Here is an 18,604-nt window from a genome sequence, read left to right on the forward strand (position 1 = left end):
AAAGTTGAAAAAGATGATTCATAAAAAATAAGGGTCACTCTTTTTTCTTCAAAATGAAAATAAGTTGAAGTAGAGAATCGTAAGAATTTATACTCATTAGCCATATCTCCAAAAATACCATCACAGATTATATATTCTATTTTATCATAAATCAAAGAAGACTCGACACATAATGTATTTTTACTCAAATGTAAATGAGAATATATGCTTCGAAATTCACAGCCATCGTAGGCTATCCATATGTAAAAGTCATTATAGACGACAAAATATTTGATATTCAAGTGACATATTTGTGAGTGTTGTGGGGATTTTTTTCCCTTAACTGTATTGCCTATTTTTGTGTGAAAATGACTTATTTTGCCTTCATTTTTGGAAGACATTTTTTCTTGGTGTAGAATTTTACATGTTGCTTCACTGTCTTCTGGCTTGCGGTTTTTCTGAGAAGTTTGCAGTCACTGTTCTCTTTTTTACTGTATATGCAATGTGTCTTTTTTCTCCAGCTGCTTTTAAGATTTTCTATTTGTAACTAGTTTCATGAAATTTGATTTTGATGCTCCCTGATATAGTTTTCTTTGTGTTCTAGTGCTTAGGATTGATTGAGCTTCCTGGATCTGTGAGTTTATAACTTTCATCAGATTTGGAAAATATTTCAGCTATTTTTTTCTTCAACTATTTCTTCTTTCATCCCCCTCTCCTCATTATTGGAGGGACTCCAATTACATGTATCCACTCAAAGAAGTTCTAACCACAGCTTATTGATGCACTGTCCATTTTTTTGTTCAGTGTTTTTTTGTGTCATTGGATAGATCCTATTGCTATGTCTTCAAGAGCCATTCTCTTCTGTGTACTTTATCTTTTGTCTTTTGTATTGCAAGGTTTTTCCACTCTGGTTGGAACACAGACTTTTTTTTATAAGGTTATTTTCTGTATACAGAGATTTCAATATTAAGGTATATTTTTTTCTTTCTTTAAAAATGTGGTTCCATGGCCCTGGCCTGGTAGTAGCTCAGTTGGGTATAGCATTGTCCCAATAAACCAAGGTTGCAGGCTTGACCCCAGTCAGGGCACATACAAGAATCAACCAATGAATGCATAAATAAGTGGAACAACAGATTGATGTTTCTCTCTCTCCCTATCTCTCAAAAAAAAAAAAAAAAAGTTAAAAATGTAGTTTCATTATCTTCTGGCTTGTGACAAAAAAATGAGTCCCACTCCTCTTTATTGCACTGTTTGTAAATTTTCCTCTGGCTACTTTGAAGATTTTCTCTTTCTCACTGGTTTTAGGTAGTTTGATGATAATGTTCCTTGGGATGGTTTTCTTTGTGTTTATCCTCTCTAGAATTCATTAGGCTTCTTACATCTGACTTTACAGTATTCATCAGATTTAAATAATTTTCATCATATGTCTTCAGTTTTTTTTGCTGCTTAGCCCTCCTCTTCCATGCTCTCCCCCCACTACCTTTTCAGATACTGGTAGTGATAAATATACATAGGTTAAATTGTTTGATTTTGACTCACAGGTCATTGCTATTCTGTCCCTCCCTCTGTTTCCCTCTCCCATCTTTTTTCTTTGCTTTAGTTTGGATAGTTCCTATTGCTGTGTTTATAAGCTCATGATCTTTTCTTCTGTAATGTCTACTCAACTGTTAAGCTAATCTAGTTAATTTTTCATTTCAGATATTATATTTTTCAGCTCTAGAATTTCAATTTGGGTCTTTTTATATTTTACATTTCTCTTTTCATTGTATCTACTTTTTCAAGTTAATTCGGAGACATTTATAATCACTATTTTTTTTAAATATATCTTTATTGATTTCAGAGAGAGGAAGGGAGAGAGAGAGATAGAAACATCAATGATAAGATAGTCATTGGTCGGCTGCCTCCTGCACGCCCCCCTACTGGGAATTGAGCCTGAAACCTGAGCACATGCCCTGACGTGGAATTGAACCTCTATCTCCTGGATCATAGGTCTATGCTCAACGAGTGAGCCACGCCTGCTGGGCATATAATCACTAATTTAGAGTCCTTGTTTCTAATTCTTTCCTGTTGACTTTTTTTGTCAATCGTGTGTCACATTTTCCTGCTACTTGGATGTTTTTTACATTGCTTTTGAGAGAGTAGAAGGGGGAGGGGAGAGAGAAACATCGATGTGAGAGAGGCACATCAATTTGTTGCCTCCCACACCTTCTCTGACCAGGGCCAGGGATTGAGCCTACAACTGAGGTACATGCCCTTGACCAAAACTGAACCCAAGACCCTTCAGTACATGGGCCGACGCTCTAACCACTGAGCAAAACCAGCTAGGGCATGCACTAGTAATTTTTTATTGGATGGTGCACATTTTGAATTCTGAGTGTTTAAATTTTGTACCCCTTTAAAGAATGTTGAATTTGTTGTTCCAGCTTCTCGTGCTTCAGCTTCTGTATATCTCCCTCTTCCTCAGTTCTCTCTGATAGATTCAAGCTGCCTTAACTTCTAGAAATTCCTATATCTGTCACCTCCGTTCAGTGAGACCACCTTGCTCTTTGTCCCCTCCTGTCCTGGCAAAGGCTAGAACTCACTTGGTCAGTTCTCTTCTTTCACAAACCACAGGTCTGTGCTGTTTTGAAAACAGTATTGTGTATACTGTTCAGTTTTCTGGTTGATACTAAAGATCAGATTTCTCAGTTAATCCATCTTGGCTGGAAGTGAAAGTTCCTGGTGTACACAACTTTGATGTTTTTAGACTATGAAAGTAAGCATATCTATACTTTTTAGATTATAAACGTTTTGAGGGCAGAGATTTCCTTTTCTCTTGTTAACTGCCAGGTCCTTAGGACTTAATATAGTACCTGGAATATAATAAGCATTCAATAAATATTTGTTTAATTAATGTTGTCAAATGAATATGTGTGGAACTTACATTTTCAATTTCAGTGTGAGCCTGTATGATGTCTTAAATGATTGTGAGGATCAGATCAGTTACCCAGATATTTGAATGCTTGTTTTTGAGGTATCCTAATCTTCACAGGCATCATAATCTTAATAGTCATGGAAGATAATTTTTTTAATTAAAGTATAGTTGGCATAAAGTATTATAGAAGAAGTTACTCTTTTTAGATCTGTGTAAATTATAAAAGAAAAAGGTGTTTTTTCCCCCATGAAGGCTAATCACCCTTTTAATTAGAAATCTTAGGAACTTTTCTTTGAAATGACAAGTTATGGTAATTTCCTTATACCATGTTTGAAAAATGGGAGTTAAATTTGACAATGTTGATTTAACTTAATATGATTTAAATTATTACTGATATGTTTTATTATGCAGTTTGGGTGATGGTTGCAGTTTTCCAACTCGCCTTGTGGGAATGGATCCAGAACAAGCTTCTGTTACAAACCAAAATGAATATGCCAGAAGGTGTGCTTCTTGTCATTAAGTTTTTCAGTATTCATTATAAAAAAAACTATAAATATATGTGTGATACATACATATCTTATAGATAAATGCAGTAGTAATTTAGTAAGCCAACATGCATAGCAAAAAAGAAATTCTATTTCTAATTTAAATTATTTAAATATTTTTAAAAATCATTATTTTTTTAATCCTCACCTGAGGATATGTTTTTATTGGTTTGGGGGGAGAAAGAGAGGAGTGGCCTCCTGTACTCACCCCAGGAGGGGTGAACCCACAACCTGAATATGGGCCCTAACCAGGAATTGAACCCTCAACCTTTCAGTGTACGGATGACACTCCAACCGAGGCACACCAGCCAGGGCTAAATTTTTTTTAACTGAGGGTTAATAATATATATCTACTTATATATTATATTGTTATATAATATATATGCTTAGATAATAAGCATATGTTCTTAATATGCTTAGGCTAACCATACATTTTATCATCCAAGCCAGAATATTTTTCAAAGTAAGAAAGATGCTTGTTCTTACTAGCTGAATCAGAACAATCACATAAAACTGGAAATGCCTGGGCAAACTAGGAAGCAAGGCTGCCCTAAATACACTGCATTTTCCTAGAAACTAAGACATTCTTTTGAGATTTGATTAAATTGGTTTATGTAAGTTTGTGTGTGTTTTTCCAATGAAATTAGTCATTTTATTGACCATTTCATTTTTTTAAGATACATTTTTGTTGATTTTTAGAGAGAGAGGAAGGAAAGAGATAGAAATATCAATGAGAGAAGAATCTATCAGCTGCCTCCTGCACACCTCCTACTGGGGATCAAACCAGCGACCTTTTGGTGCATGGGTTGACACTCACCCACTGAGCCACACCAGCAGGCTATTCACCATTTTATTTTGATAAACAGATTTTAACCTGTAGTATGAAAATAATATTGAGAATTCAAAAATACAAATATAAAATTTTCTCTTATTCATTCATAATACAGGATATTTTCTCAGTATTTGCATGGCAAGCAAACTGACTCATACATTCAGAGTAATTCACTTTAGATTAAATTTTAAAGAAAATGGAAATACTTCTGTCCCTGGCTGGGTAGCTCAGTTGTATAGAACGTCATCATGATAGCCAAGGTTGTGGGTTTGATCTCTGGTCTGGGTACATACAAGATGCAACCAATGAATGCATAAATAAGTGGGACAACAAATCGATATTTCTCTCTCTCCCTCCCTCTTTCCCTTCTTCTCTCTCTCTAAAATCAATTTTTTTTTAATTTATTTATTTTTTAATAATTTTATTTATTTTTTAATATATCTTTATTGATTTCAGAGAGAGGAAAGGAGATGGAGAGAGAGAGAGAGAAACATCAATGATGAGAGTCATTGATTGGCTGCAGCCTGCAACCTGGGCAGGTGCCCTGACCAGGAATCGAACCCCGATCGCCTGGATCCTGAGTTGACGCTCAACCTCTGAGCCATGCCTGGCTGGGCTAAAATCAATTTTTTTAAAAAAAAGAGAGAAATATTTCTGTCAAAGTGAAACATTTGGAACTTACTATAGAATTAATTGTGGGGGAGAAGAAATTATTTTTTACAAATTTGCATATTAGTGTCAGAAGCATGTAGGCCTTAGAACCTGAGGTCTTAGCTAAGACCTTAGAGCTCCAGCATTTATTATGGGTCTAAACAAATCACTTAAACTATCTAAGCCTCAATTTCCAGCTATATACCTACCTCCAAAGTTTTTTGCAAAGGTTGAAATAATGTGTGTATCTGCACCTAGCACAGGTGTCTAACCCATAGTAGGTACACAACAAATATTAGTGCCCTTTTCCTTTTTCTTTATCATTCCCCAGTTCCCTCCCTCCCTGATCTGTTAGCTAGAAAAATAAGTCTACACTAAATCACTTAATCATTTTCTCCCCTAGATCTAAACTGCAGAGGTAGAAAGCAGAAACCTTGAGATATGACAGGTAATTTTTTTGTCCTGGCCACAGATACGGATCGTCACCTGTCCTTATGCTACTTTATGGCTATTGATTAACATATATTCAAAATGTTTCAGGCTGGCCTCCGAAGCTATTTTCTTTTGCCTAATTGTTTTCATTGGCAATTTGGAGTACAGATTCTTGGGTCTAGGGAGCCATTTAATGAGAGGTTGGGGCATGTTTTCCTTTAAGTTTTTTTCAGAGTACTGAGCTCTTATGATTTGCTCTCACATGTTTAGGAAAAGGAATATTAATTTGCTGCTTATTAATTAAGTATTCTTTATTGAGCATTAAACTGTTTACTAAACTATTTGCTCTTCTTTTCAGTATTGGCTCAAATCAACCTTTTCCTATCAAACCACTTAGTGAATCAAAAAACCGATTGCTGGACAGTGAATCTCAATGGACAGAGAATGGATCTGAAGAGGGCACTGTCAGATCAGGTAATAATTGGCATCTGAAAACATTGCTTCATTTGGTTAAAATGAAACTTACTAGATTGAATTAATGTATAAAAATCAAAATAATGTGATTTTTAAAATACTAAAAAGGTGAAACTATTAAATAAAATATCATATATATATATATACACACACACATACACACACACACACACATATGGGATGTTAGTGTTTATTGGTAGATTTTATGAAGAAGCGGGTTGAGTGAGGAAGTGTAGTGGCTGCTGCTGTGTCTTACTCTGTTCACAGATGGGTTGTGTTGGGGGTGGTTTTTTGTTACCCAGCCATGTCTGTCTTTGTCTCAGACATAGAAAGTTCTTTTGGTATAATATCTGAATAAAACTTAAGCAAGGTAAGTTCTGGTCAAGATGGCCGCACAGGTAAATGTAGTACTCAGAATCTCCCACAACCACATCAGAATTACAACTAAAATACAAAACAACTATCATTCACAACCACTTGAAATCTAGCTGAACAGAAGTCCTACAACTAGGAATATACAGAAGTAGCCACATCAAGACTGGTAGGAAGGGTCGTGATGCAGAATGGGCTGGTCCCAACCCACAGATGGCAGTTAAAAATTGGGAGGGCCCTAGCCAGTTTGGCTCAGTGGCTAGAGCATCAGCCTACACACTGAAGGGTCCCAGGTTCAGTTCCAGGCGAGGGCATGTACCTCGGTTGTAGGCTCGATCCCCAGCTGTGGTCAGGGCTCATATGGAGGCAACCAATTGATGTGTCTCTCCCACATCAATGTTTCTCTCTCTCTCCCCCTCCTTCACTCCCCCTCCCTCCCTCCCTTCCACTCTCTCTGAAAAGCAATGGAAAAAATATCCTTAGGTGAGGATTAAAAAAACAGAACAAAACAAAACATTGGGAGGGATATATCAGCTGCAGAGGTCCCTCCTAAGGAGTGACAGTCCCAGCCCCACATCAGAACCCCAGCCCAGAGCTCCCGTGCCAGGAGGCGCAGTCCCCATAACTTCTAGCTGTGAAAAATAGTGGGAATTGTGGCTGAGTGAGACTGAGGGCTCCTAGTGTTCCAGATGTTCCTCTTAGAGGACTGACTTACTCAAATTCACCCTCTGAGCTCCAGTGCAGGGGCAGCAACTCGAAAGGTGACATATGTGGACACACAGGGAGGGACTGAATTGTCTGACTTCAGGGTGAAGGTTGGATGGGCAGCTTTCTCCCAGACAGAACTGCTAGCAGAGGCCATTGTTCCTTTTCTGAGCCCCACCCCCTGGAGCCCCCAGGCGGACACCATTGCTGAGTCACAAAAACCTGGCTAACACAGTTGGCCTCACCCTGGTGATTCCCTTAGACCCCCCACCTCCTTCCCCATTTGCAGGCCCACCCAAGCCCTTTCCAGTGGCTTTTCCATATAAGTAGCCTATTCTGGCTCATGCTTCAAACTTTCCTAAAATCACTCAAACAAGCAGCATCTGGCCTTTGCTTATCCCATACTTCTTGCTAAGTGGCTCCAGGCCTGGCATTAGTGGCAGCCAGCCTCGGTTGCAGCTTGGCTTCTCCTGGATGCCTCCAAGTAAGCACAAGTAGCAGTCAACTACAGATTGCTCTGTAGCTCATGCTCAGTGACCCTGGGCAGGGCACAGGTAGTGGCTGACCTTACACCTCTCAGGAGACCCAGAGCTAGTACACCCAGTGGACAGCAGCACCAGACCACCCTGGATTACAACCCAACCACCTCTGTAAGCAACACACTCAAGTGGTAGAGTTGGCAGGCACCAAAGCCCCACTGAAGCAATTCCTGCCCTATGGGATCAAGTCGTGCTCTGTGCCTCTGCACAGCAGCTTCTCCAGTTTAGTCAAAGCCAGTGCTTGCAGCTGGTCCTTGCAGCTGATCAGCCTGGGGATCAGTCCTTCCCAGTGACTTGCCAACAGCAATCAAGACTCAATTATAACAGGACAGTGCACACAGCCTACACAGGGGAGCACACCTGGAGTCCCCAGCTCAAGTGACTGGGGAGGCTGTACCACTGGGCCCTACAGAATACATACTACATAGGCCACTCTATCAAGTCCAGAACTTAGCAGCTCTACCTAATACATAGAAACAAACACAGGGAAGCAGTTAAAATGAGACAAAGAAACAGATCCCAAATAAAAGAACAGGAGAAATCTCCAGAAAAAGAACTAAATGAAATGGAGGCAATCTACCAGATACAGAGTTCAAAACAGTGATTATAAGGATGCTCAAGGAGCTTAGTGAGAACTTTAAGGATTTAGCGAGAACTTCAACAGCATGAAAAAGGACATGGGAATTATAAAAAAGAGGCAGTTAAAAGTGAAGAATACAGTAATTGAAATGAAGAATGAATTACAGGGAATCAGCAGGAGAGTAGATGAAGCAGAGGGTCAAATCAGCAATTTGGAAGATAAGGAAGCAGAAAATATGCATTCAGAACTGCAAAAAGAAAGAAGAATTCAAAAAGAGGATAGTGTAAGGAACCTCTGGGACAGCTTCAAGCATACCAACATTCCATCATTGTGGTGCCAGAAGGAGAAGAAAGAAAGCAAGGAAAATTGAAAATCTGTTTGAAGTAGTAATGATGGAAAACTTTCCTAACCTGGTAAAGGAAATAGACATACAAGTCCAGGAAGCACAGTGTCCCAAACAAGATAAACCCAAAGAGGCCCACACATAATTACATCATAATTAAAATGTGAAAGACAGAGAATATTAAAAGCAGCAAGAGCCCAGCTGGTGTGGCTCAGTGGTTGAATATCAACCTACGAAGCAGGAGATCATCGTTCGATTCCCAGTCAGGGCACATGCCTGGGTTGCAGGCCCTGTTACCAGTAGGGGGTGTTTAGGAGGCAGCTGATCAATGACTCTCTCACCATTGATGTTTCTCTCTCCCTCTCCCTCTCCCTTCTTCTCTCTAAAATCAATAAAACATAAAAAAATAAATAAAACAAAGAAACAAGCCATTAGAGACCTACAAGGGAGCTCCCTTAAGACTGTCAGAGAAACATAGGCATAAAATGGCAATAAATAAGTACCTGTCGATAATAACCTTAAATATAAGTGGATTAAATGCTCCAATCAAAAGACATAGAGTAGCTGAATGGATAAGAAAACACAATCCAAATACATGCTGTCTACTAGAGACCCACCTCAGAACAAAAGACACACATGCTGGAAATTTTAAAAAATAATAAAAAAACTTCTGGGGGACTTTAAAGGAGAGATTGACAGCAATATAGTCATAGTAGGGGACTTTAACACCCCACTGACTTTACTGGATAGATCTTCTAGACAGAAATCAACAAGGAAACAGTGATTCTAAATAACACACTTGATCAGATGGATTTGACATTTACAGAACATTTCGCCCCATAGCTAGAGAATAAGCATTCTCTTCAAGTGCACATGGGACATTCTCAAAGATAGACCATATTTTAGGACATAAAACAAGTCTTTACAAGTTCAAGATGATTGAAATCATATGAAGCATCTTCTTGGACATTTACACCTTTGAATACTATGCAGCTATAAAAACAAAGGACCCCTTTCCTCTTGGGACAGCATGGTGGGACCTGGAGAGCATTATGCTAAGTGAAATAAGGCAGTCAGAGGAAGACAAGTATCACATGATCTCACTCATACGTGGAATCTAATGAACAAAATAAATTGATGAACAAAATAGATCCTGAGACATAGAAATGTGGAACAGACAGGAATCTCAAAGGGAAGGGCGGGGGGGTGAGGAGAGATTAACCTAAGAACTTATACACATATGTGCATAACCCATGGACACAGACAATAGTGTGGGGAAGGCCTTGGGGGGGGGGCGGTACAGGGTGGAGGGGATCAATGGGGGTAAAGGGGGACATTTGTAATACTTTCAACAATAAAGATATATTAAAGCATAAAGGAGTGGCGCATATATACAATGGAATATGACAGCCATCCCAAAGAATGAAATTCTGCCATTGTGGCAACATAGAGAGACCTGGGGGAATTGTGCTGAGTGAAATAGGTCAGAGAAATACAAGTGCCATAAGAGTTCATTTATGTGTGGAATCTGAAAAACAAAGTAAACAAGCAGAACAGGAACAGAAGCAGACTAGTAGATAACAGAATACTTTGAAGGTTCCCAGACAGGATGGTTGAAAGTGGAGGATTAAGAAGTGCAGTTGGTGGTTACAGAGTAGTCACGGGGATACAGTCGGTGATACTGCAGTAACTGTGCTGTCAGGTGGGTACTAGGTTTATCAGGGGGATCACTTCATAAGTTATATAAATGTCTAATCATGGGGTTGTATGCCTGAAACTACTTAAATAAGATTATTCTTTAGGGTCCTAGCTTTTGTTTATTTGAAAATAACTTTTCAAAAAGCGTTATACTCCTTGATGCCTTATTATGAAATGATTTTACTTGAATGTACTTTAACCTTTTCTTGATGAGTTAATCACTTCATCAATCATGGATGTATTATAGAACAGTTGACATGATAAGATAGATGCGGACTTTTAAATCAGGCCTGGGTCTATAATATATATAATCTGGCCATTTACTAGTGTTATAGCCTAGAATATATCTGTGGTGGTTTTTAATAATAATAGTAATAACATTGTCATTATGTTCTTGCACTGTAGAAAAATAGTTTGGACATTCATAGGAATTTGTACTAACTCTAAGAAATACCCTGAAACTTCAAAACTCGTCAGATTTTCTGATTTTTTTTGTCGTTTTGGATTTTCACAGCATTTAAATCATTCTCTAAAATTGGTATCACTCGGATCATTAGATCCCTTGTGTAAGATCAAGGGAAAGATTAATTTTGTAGACTTCTTAGTTACTGCTGCTGAACATCTTTAAAGCCAATGGACAGTTTCACAGAAATAAGCATAAAACTAGACTTTCAGTTCTTAGCACTGCTTTACTTCCAGATGCTACAAGAAGACAAATGGTTGGCACCATTGTACCTATTTAGTGCTTACATAAGAGTTGCTTTTACTTTAATCATCAATTTTGCTATTTAGCCAGCAACTTAGGTCATTTTTTGTCACATCATATATAATTATGTCCTTACAGGGACAAATAACCATGCTACAGTGACAATAAAAAACTGAGTACCACTTGTTCATAACCAACCAATTGAATCAGAACAAGGTAAGACCATACAAAGGTAATTTCCTTGAACAAATACCGTTTATTTGAATATTTCATGATCTCAAAACAATTTGCCATTCTGTTTTCTACTCTTTCAATTATATCAGCAAAATTAGGTAGTTCAGGAGAGGTTGGAAGATATCTGCTTAAATCCCATTTTCCTTACAGTCCTAGCACAATTTTAGTAAATATTTATTGGTAGGTTAGTGAAGAAACTAGTAAAAATTGTTTAGCATTGGTATATGGGCAGCTGACCTTTTTAGTTAACTGCGCCTTATTTATTAATTTATGAAAAAAAAGGTGACTTTTGCCCACTATTGAAATTTGATCCAGAGAAGAGTGACTAACATTAAAGGCTGAAAAAAATACTTAAGAGGTTCGTTGATGTTATTTACTTTGTAAAAGAACAAGCAATTTACTGTAGGCAAGTACATGGATGAGGTATTCGTTACCGTGTGTCCAGAAACAGGAGCCACAGAAGACAGTCCTGGTGGATCAGCAGTCTGAGCCCTGAGGGTAATGGCTAACCTTAAGTTGAACTACAGGGATGTAGTGAAGTCTCTCACACTAAAATTAAGGATAACAGCTGTCTGCAGTCAATCAGCATCTGAGCTCAGTGCTCAGTAATGTCTTGTGAAGGTGTTCAATTTTTGACAAACCTACTTAGAGTGTTTTAGTTACCTACTGCTCTGTAATGAATGCCCACAAACCTAACAGCTTTAGACAACACATTCATTACTGTAGTCCCTGTTGTCTCAGGCTAGTTTTTTTAAAAGGGTTGTCATTTGCAGCCTTAGGGAAGCCTCTGCTTCCTTGCATGGCATTTGTTGTGAGCATTCAGTTCTGTGCCAAGGACCTAGAGCCCTGGTCCAGAGTTACGCCAGAGCCTGAGACCCAGACAGAATCAGAACACAGGCACTCAGGCCAGGCTCACGTCAGGTGTAGAAGCTGGACTCTGAAGATGAACAGCAGGAGCACTTATGGTAGTCACAGTCCTGGTCAGTGCCACTGAGAACTGCAGTATAGCAGTTGTGCCTCAGTCCTGGCTTTGTTTCTTCTTACTATAGGCAGAATAGTGGCTGCCACTTATGGTGGTTGAGAATCCCCAGCTGAAGTTCCTAGAACTATTGCTGTGAGTCTGCCCTATATCCCACAACAGTCTTAGAAAGGTGTGGATAAAATGTCTCTTCAGATTATGTCCAAGTTAACAGTAAGGGAGAACCATGAGAATCTGCCTATTTTATATATATATAGATATATATTTAATCTTCACCTGAGGATAATTTTTCCATTACTTTTCAGAGAGAGTAGAAGAAGAAGAAGAAGGAGAGAGAGAGAGAGAGAGAGAGAGAGAGAGAGAGAGAGACATTGATTGGTTGCCTCCAGCAGGCCCCCAACCAGGGCCAGGGATTGAGCCTGCAACTGAGGTACATGCCCTTGGCTGGAATCAAACCCAAGACCCTTCAGGCCGCAGGCCAGCGCTCTACCACTGAGCCAAACCAACTAGGGCTCTGCCTGTTTTAAAATGTTTTCTTGATGCTTCAGAGGAAGAAAGTGATATCCCTTATTTACTTCTTATAAAAGTCATTATTATTACAGTATAGTAGTATTAAAGTATTTCTTTCCTATCTTGTTATATTAGTAGCTTTATACTTTAACCCACAGAACCATTTAATAAATCTTGTTTTCGGAAATACAAAAAATCAAGTTTTAACTAATAACACAATTGTTTCTGGTTTTATAGGTTTCTAAAAACATATTATGGACTGATATTTTCAGTATTATTTGCAAGAAAATCATCAATGGGATGAAATAATTGAACTATAACAAGATATATTTTTTCAAAAAGGACACCTTTGTACAGATCGCTGGAACCACAGAAGCGCTACTGCAGAGCAGGAAGCTGCCTTAATCTTAAATAAGTCCAGCATTGACTTACAGCTACAAATGTGACTTACTTTTACTTTGCAAATAACGCTTACCTGTTATAAGATGCTATAATATGTCAGATCACATGTTAACATGGCATATGTATTTTTTGATACCTGAGTTACATTATCAGAGTTGTTTCCTAGTGTCCATATGAATTATCACTCTAGAAACAGAAGCTAAAAACTTCTCTTAAGTGAAGTATATCTAGGCCAGTATGGTGGCGGAAACTGAATAATAATATCCAAATTACTGTTGCTTGTACTATGTAAGGAAGAGAAAATAACTGCTTTTTAAAAATTGGATGTTTGATCATTTATAATTACTGTTTTATACTTTTCAACATTTTTAATAAAGATTTTTTTTATTGTTGGCTATACAATAACACTCAGAGGGATTAAGATATCTAAATATAATGATTTAAAACATAGAGCACATTTGTATAATTCATTGAAGGCGTAGTTCTAAGCATTAATACAACAATATTGTATAGTGTTGTGCCCAAGGTTTAAAGGAAACTTGGCAGTATAAGAAATATTTTTGTTTCTCTCTGAGTTATATTTACTTTCTTGTTGAATTTTTATTAGTATACATGCAGGAAACCACAGAAGCACTTAGAAATATTGGACAAAGTAGGAATAGGTAGAAGTGGCTAGAAGAAAAGTAAAGAGAAAGATAGGCAGGCTGTTGTAAGTTGTTAAAAATATTTTCAGTTCTAAAGTATGTAGAATGCAACATGCTATTAAATTGACTTTCAAATTTCAATTTAGGTAATGATGAAAAATTACATTGAAACTTTTTACAGTAATCCTATAACAGTTTAAACTGTTGCTTACAATGCAGTTTGAACTAGGGTGAAACTGTTTAGCATAAGACTGCCCTCAGGAAAGAAATTTTAAGCTGAATAGTCATTTAAAACTTTCAGTCTCTTGAGAGGTGGATTCCACTCTTAAATGCAAAATACTAAATCTGACCTAACAGAACATCTTTCTGCCTAGACACATATCCTCTTTTCCTTTTGAAATCCAGTCTAAGTGGCAAGAATTGTTGCATTAATTATAAAGAAAAATACAATATCTGTTAAAGGAGAAACAATGTAGAAATGTTTATCCCTGTTTATACTGTTCAGTCAGATATATGCACACAAACCAAAATAATTGATTGCTTACAGTCATGGATAGAGCTAAATCTTAACCAGCATCTATAATTATCTAGGGTTATAGTTCTCTTACCTGTAACATGGGATTGAGAGGAGGGGGTATTACCAATGAGTTGGACTGGATAACCTCTAACATTCTTCAGTTTCTGATTTTGCAAAATAATCTTTTCATTCATCCAACAAATATTTTTGGAGTACCTTCCATATGTCAAACAGTAAACTAGGGATAGCTCTATAATTTCCTAATGTCACTTACATTTTATTATTTTATTTTTTTCACATAAGTTTTATAGTAAACTATTTCAGGTTTATAATATATAGGATTTGTCTAATTACATTGGCTAATACTAATATTAGATTTTAAAAGGAAGTAACTTTGTTTCCACTTCGAACCAAAGGAATGCGTTAGCTTTGAAAATATAGTTTGGAATACTATAATATGGATCTTCTACCTTTATTTCAACTTTGTAGTATTAATAATCTTGATTTTAGAAAATTTTTAAGTAGATTAAGTGAGTGATATCAGTTACCAACCAAAACCATTATTCATTTTGGCAATTTGTATATCATAAGGAAATAGTAAATGTTTTAAACTTAACACTTTCAGAAATGATCTGGTACTGTTTATGAATATTAGATCAGGATTTGCATGCACCTAATTAACAAGTGAGGGCACAATTTTCCCCCTTAACCTATTCAGGCACTTTTGTGGTGTTGTAATCTCTCTCAGTTCTTTTAAGTTCTTTTATTTAACATAGTCTTTAGTAGCATAGTAAACACCTTTTCAGAAATTTTCATTTAAAGCCTTTTAATTACCTTTGGTTTAATTCATGGCCAATATTTTGCCACATTCTGAATAATATTTGGTGGCTAAGTTTATTCATACACATTAACAACCCTTCATCAGGGCCTACTGGTGTGGTGTGGGAATCAGGGAATGGCTGCCTCTTTGGTATTTCAACTGGTATTGATTAATGCTGTCAGTCTTTGGGGGCAAAGGTCAAAATGAAGCCCTGTGAAAATTTATTAGTACTGTCTTTGGTCCTTCAAACACTTGAACAAAATTATATTGAATTTCAGGTCTTGCCATTGCCATTAAAAAAAAAATAATGTGGACAGGAGACTTGATTTTACCTGGGTACAAACTTACTTGAATATATAGTCCCTGAGTCATCTGCCCAGTATCACTTTGCCAAACCAAAGAGCAGCTGCAGTAGAGTAGTTATTAAACAGGGACACGTTTACAGAGTTTAGTTTCATCTTTACATATGGGTGATTTAAAAAATCTTTTTACATATTTAATGGTTATGATTCAATGTGTCATAAGTTACTTTGTAAGATTAAATCAAATATGCAGTGTTTACTTGAATTTTATTTCTATTAGAAAGCAGATTTTGACTTTGTTTATAGGAGTGATTAAATTCAAGATTATCAGACATGTGAGATTTCCATTCAGTAAACTTTAAAGCAAATGTATATAGGATTTGCATATTTGAGGCACTGTGTAGACAGTGACAAATATGTTTAGCTTACATTTTCTTCTAGGACTAGCACTGTTATCATTGGAAAATACTTTTAATCTGTTATTAAGAAATTAATCATATTTTTGCATTTCAGCCAACATAAAGACCAGATGTAATAATACGTAAGATACAGGTAATATGTAAACCTGAAATCCCTGTGTTTCATGTAATCTGAACTATATTTTCCAATTTGAATTTAAAATGCTATATAGATTCAGAAAGGTCCATATTTTTCTAACAAGTTCACTTTGTATTATCCTGTTGGGTTGCATAAAGCAGCAAGGATTTGTATTTATATTAAAAGCTTGAAAAAGCCATTATTCAAGTTTATTATATTTGTACATGATTGCAGAGGAGTCTATGCCCATTTAAAAGAAAAGATGGACACTATTTTAAAGTGATCTTTAATCTTATTTAAACAGATTTGAAATACAGTTTACTTTGGTTGTCTTTACTTACTGAGACCCATAAGTCTTGTATTTGTTTCTCATAAATATAACCTTGGACCATGACTAATGTTAATTCTTTGCTTTTTCTTTTGGATAGCCTAACTACATTGACATGAAGGCTGAACGTTTTAAACTTTTTTCAAAAATCATAACTTTATTAATAAAGAAATAAAAATAATGTCCTGTATTTGAAGTTTGTTGTTGTTATAAAGTGGTATTTACCAAATGAGAGTAACTATTATTTTGGTCATAAATCTGGTAAAATAGTGTTTAGTTAGAGATTTGGCTAATAATTTGGGGTAACCACATCTAAGACAGTGTTATTTGACTGTAACAATATTATAGTTTACCTAGACCAGAGGTATAGATTGCTTTATTCAAAAAGGTTTTAACTTAGCTTTTACTGAACATAATTTTCAATTCAGAAGTAATTTTTGGATCATAAGTACTTGCAAAACACTAGAAATTGTTGAATTGTGGTTATCAAAATTCTGAATAGTAAATTTTATTTTATGTAGAATTCTTTTGTGGCATTTGTGTTCCAGTTCCCCTCCAAAGGGACAGGTTAATAGTTGAGGCTGCTGAATGAAAAAAGGATCTGAGAGAGAGCTGCTTCCCAGGAAGGGGCAGAGGCCAGTGGAGAGGAAGCGATCTTTGGGAGAGGGGAGGGTGCTAATTCAACACTGTTTGGCGTAGGAAGGATTAACAACTGAATGCCCAAGTTTTGACTCTTTAAAGAGTAAAACTAACGACATCACCTCCGCCTTACTTTCCTCCTTTCATGTCAGCTAGCATTTTGGAACCACTCTGGGAAAGCTGAGTGATGTTGGCCTCCTGTGCTTGTTGCTGACTCGCTTGCCCCAGAATCTAGAAATGAGAACTAGCATTTAGTTTCTTCTGTGTAACAGCTTTTATGGGTGAATTTAACGATCTTGTGAGTTACTGTCATTCTCTTTAACACTTCAGTGCCTTCCATCTGATACAGAGGTTCTGCTCCTTAATTCAGGGCATCTTGTTTCTCAGCCAAGAATGCCTCCTCACCCGTTCCCCACACAGTGATTCTTCCCGCCTGTGCTAACGCCAGCAGCGCTCTTCCGTAACTCCACGGCTGCAAGCCACGTTCACATTTCTGCGCTGCTTGGAGTACTATACTTCTATCTAGTACTAATTTCATTTAGTCATATATTCATTATAAATACTTGCAGCTCAACTCAGTAGATTATAAATTTTTATTTTTAATATGTTTTTATTGATTTCTTTGAGAGAGAGAGGAAGGGAGAGGGATAGATGCATAGAAACATCCATGAGAGTGAAACATCATTGATCGGTTGCCTCCCACACGCCCCCTAACGGGGATCGAGCCCGCAACCTGGGCATGTGCCCTGATCCAGAATCCAACAAGTGACATCTTGGTTCATGGGTCAACGCTCAACCACTGAGCTGCACCGGCCAGGCAGATTATAGATTGAGGACTTTTTCTTTGTACATGCTACTCACAAAATGAACACTGAAGTTCAGAAAAGAATTGCAATGGTGAATTTAATGTCCATTAGATAATTATTAACTGTTGCGCTGCATAAGTTCTCAAAGAAAAGTGAGCACCAGACCCAATAAAATTATCCCAACCTTGAGAAATATTAGTCAAACTATCACACATTTTAATGGAAGTATCAATTGATGGTGCAGTATCTTTGGAGAGCAATTTGACAATACCATGTTTTCAAATGCCTGCATTCTTTGACCTATCAGGTTCTACTTTTAGTTTTATAGATTTACTTATGCACTTTGAGCAGTAATTATATTTGTTACAGTTGTGTTTGAGGCAACGAAAGACTAGAAAGAACTTAAATGTCCCACCTATGTTTACATTTTCGTATGCAGAATATCTGAAAGGAAACACAAGGAATTATTAATGGGTTGCCTCCAAAGGGAAACGAGGTGTCAGTAAAAGGCTACAGTTCACTGTGTGCCCCTTTAGCTGTTTTATTTCATACCATCTGTATATATTACTTGTAAAAAAGAAAAATTGTGCCTTGGATGGTCTATACATCAGTGGAGGAAAGAGGTTATTTGACATGATGCTGGACAAATGTGCTAGCCATTTGGGGAAAGGTAAAGATGCTTCTACTGTTTGCCTCTCACAACAAAACAAATTCCAGATGACTCATGGACTTTATTAGAAAATGAAAGCAGGAAGGTACTGCAGGAAAAGATGAGTAAAGGGATAGGAAAAGCATTCCTAAGCAGACATTCTGCTGGTGATCATAAAAACAGATGTTGAGTACCTAAAAATTTAAGAGGAAAACACACTAATAGGAAAAAATGGAGACAGGACAAGAAGAAATTCACAGAAGATTCCCTGACTGGTGTGGCTTGATTGGGCATCGTCCCATGCACCAAAAGGTTGGTGGTTCAATTTCTGGTCAGGGCAGATGCCTGGGTTATGGGCTTGAACCCCAGTGGGGGCCATGCGGGAAGCAGTTGATATTTTGTTCTGGCATTGATGCTTCTCTGTCTCCCTTCCTCTCTAAAAATCAATAAAAATTAAAAATAAATTT

At 37.1% G+C, this 18,604-nt stretch overlaps 1 protein-coding gene across 4 annotated transcripts in view; it reads left to right on the forward strand.

Annotated features, from left to right (window-relative positions):
• ZDHHC20 (zDHHC palmitoyltransferase 20) overlaps positions 1-16,224 on the forward strand; it is a 73,975-nt gene extending 57,751 nt beyond the window's left edge. For 2 of the 4 annotated variants that reach the window (XR_015714048.1, XM_087814407.1), the window contains exons 10-13: positions 3,305-3,394; positions 5,712-5,827; positions 10,909-10,986; positions 12,731-16,224. Coding sequence is in view for 3 of the 4 variants with exons in the window: in XM_087814407.1 (XP_087670533.1) it covers positions 3,305-3,394; positions 5,712-5,827; positions 10,909-10,946 (244 nt within the window). In the remaining variant the exon portion in view is untranslated. The remainder of the gene's footprint in view (positions 1-3,304; positions 3,395-5,711; positions 5,828-10,908; positions 10,987-12,730) is intronic. The other 2 variants (XM_087814408.1, XM_087814409.1) reach the window with 1 other exon arrangement.
• Positions 16,225-18,604: the final 2,380 nt, after the last annotated feature.

The sequence above is a fragment of the Miniopterus natalensis genome, chromosome 2, assembly GCF_054644295.1.
Source record: "Miniopterus natalensis isolate mMinNat1 chromosome 2, mMinNat1.hap1, whole genome shotgun sequence".
NCBI lineage: Eukaryota > Metazoa > Chordata > Mammalia > Chiroptera > Miniopteridae > Miniopterus > Miniopterus natalensis.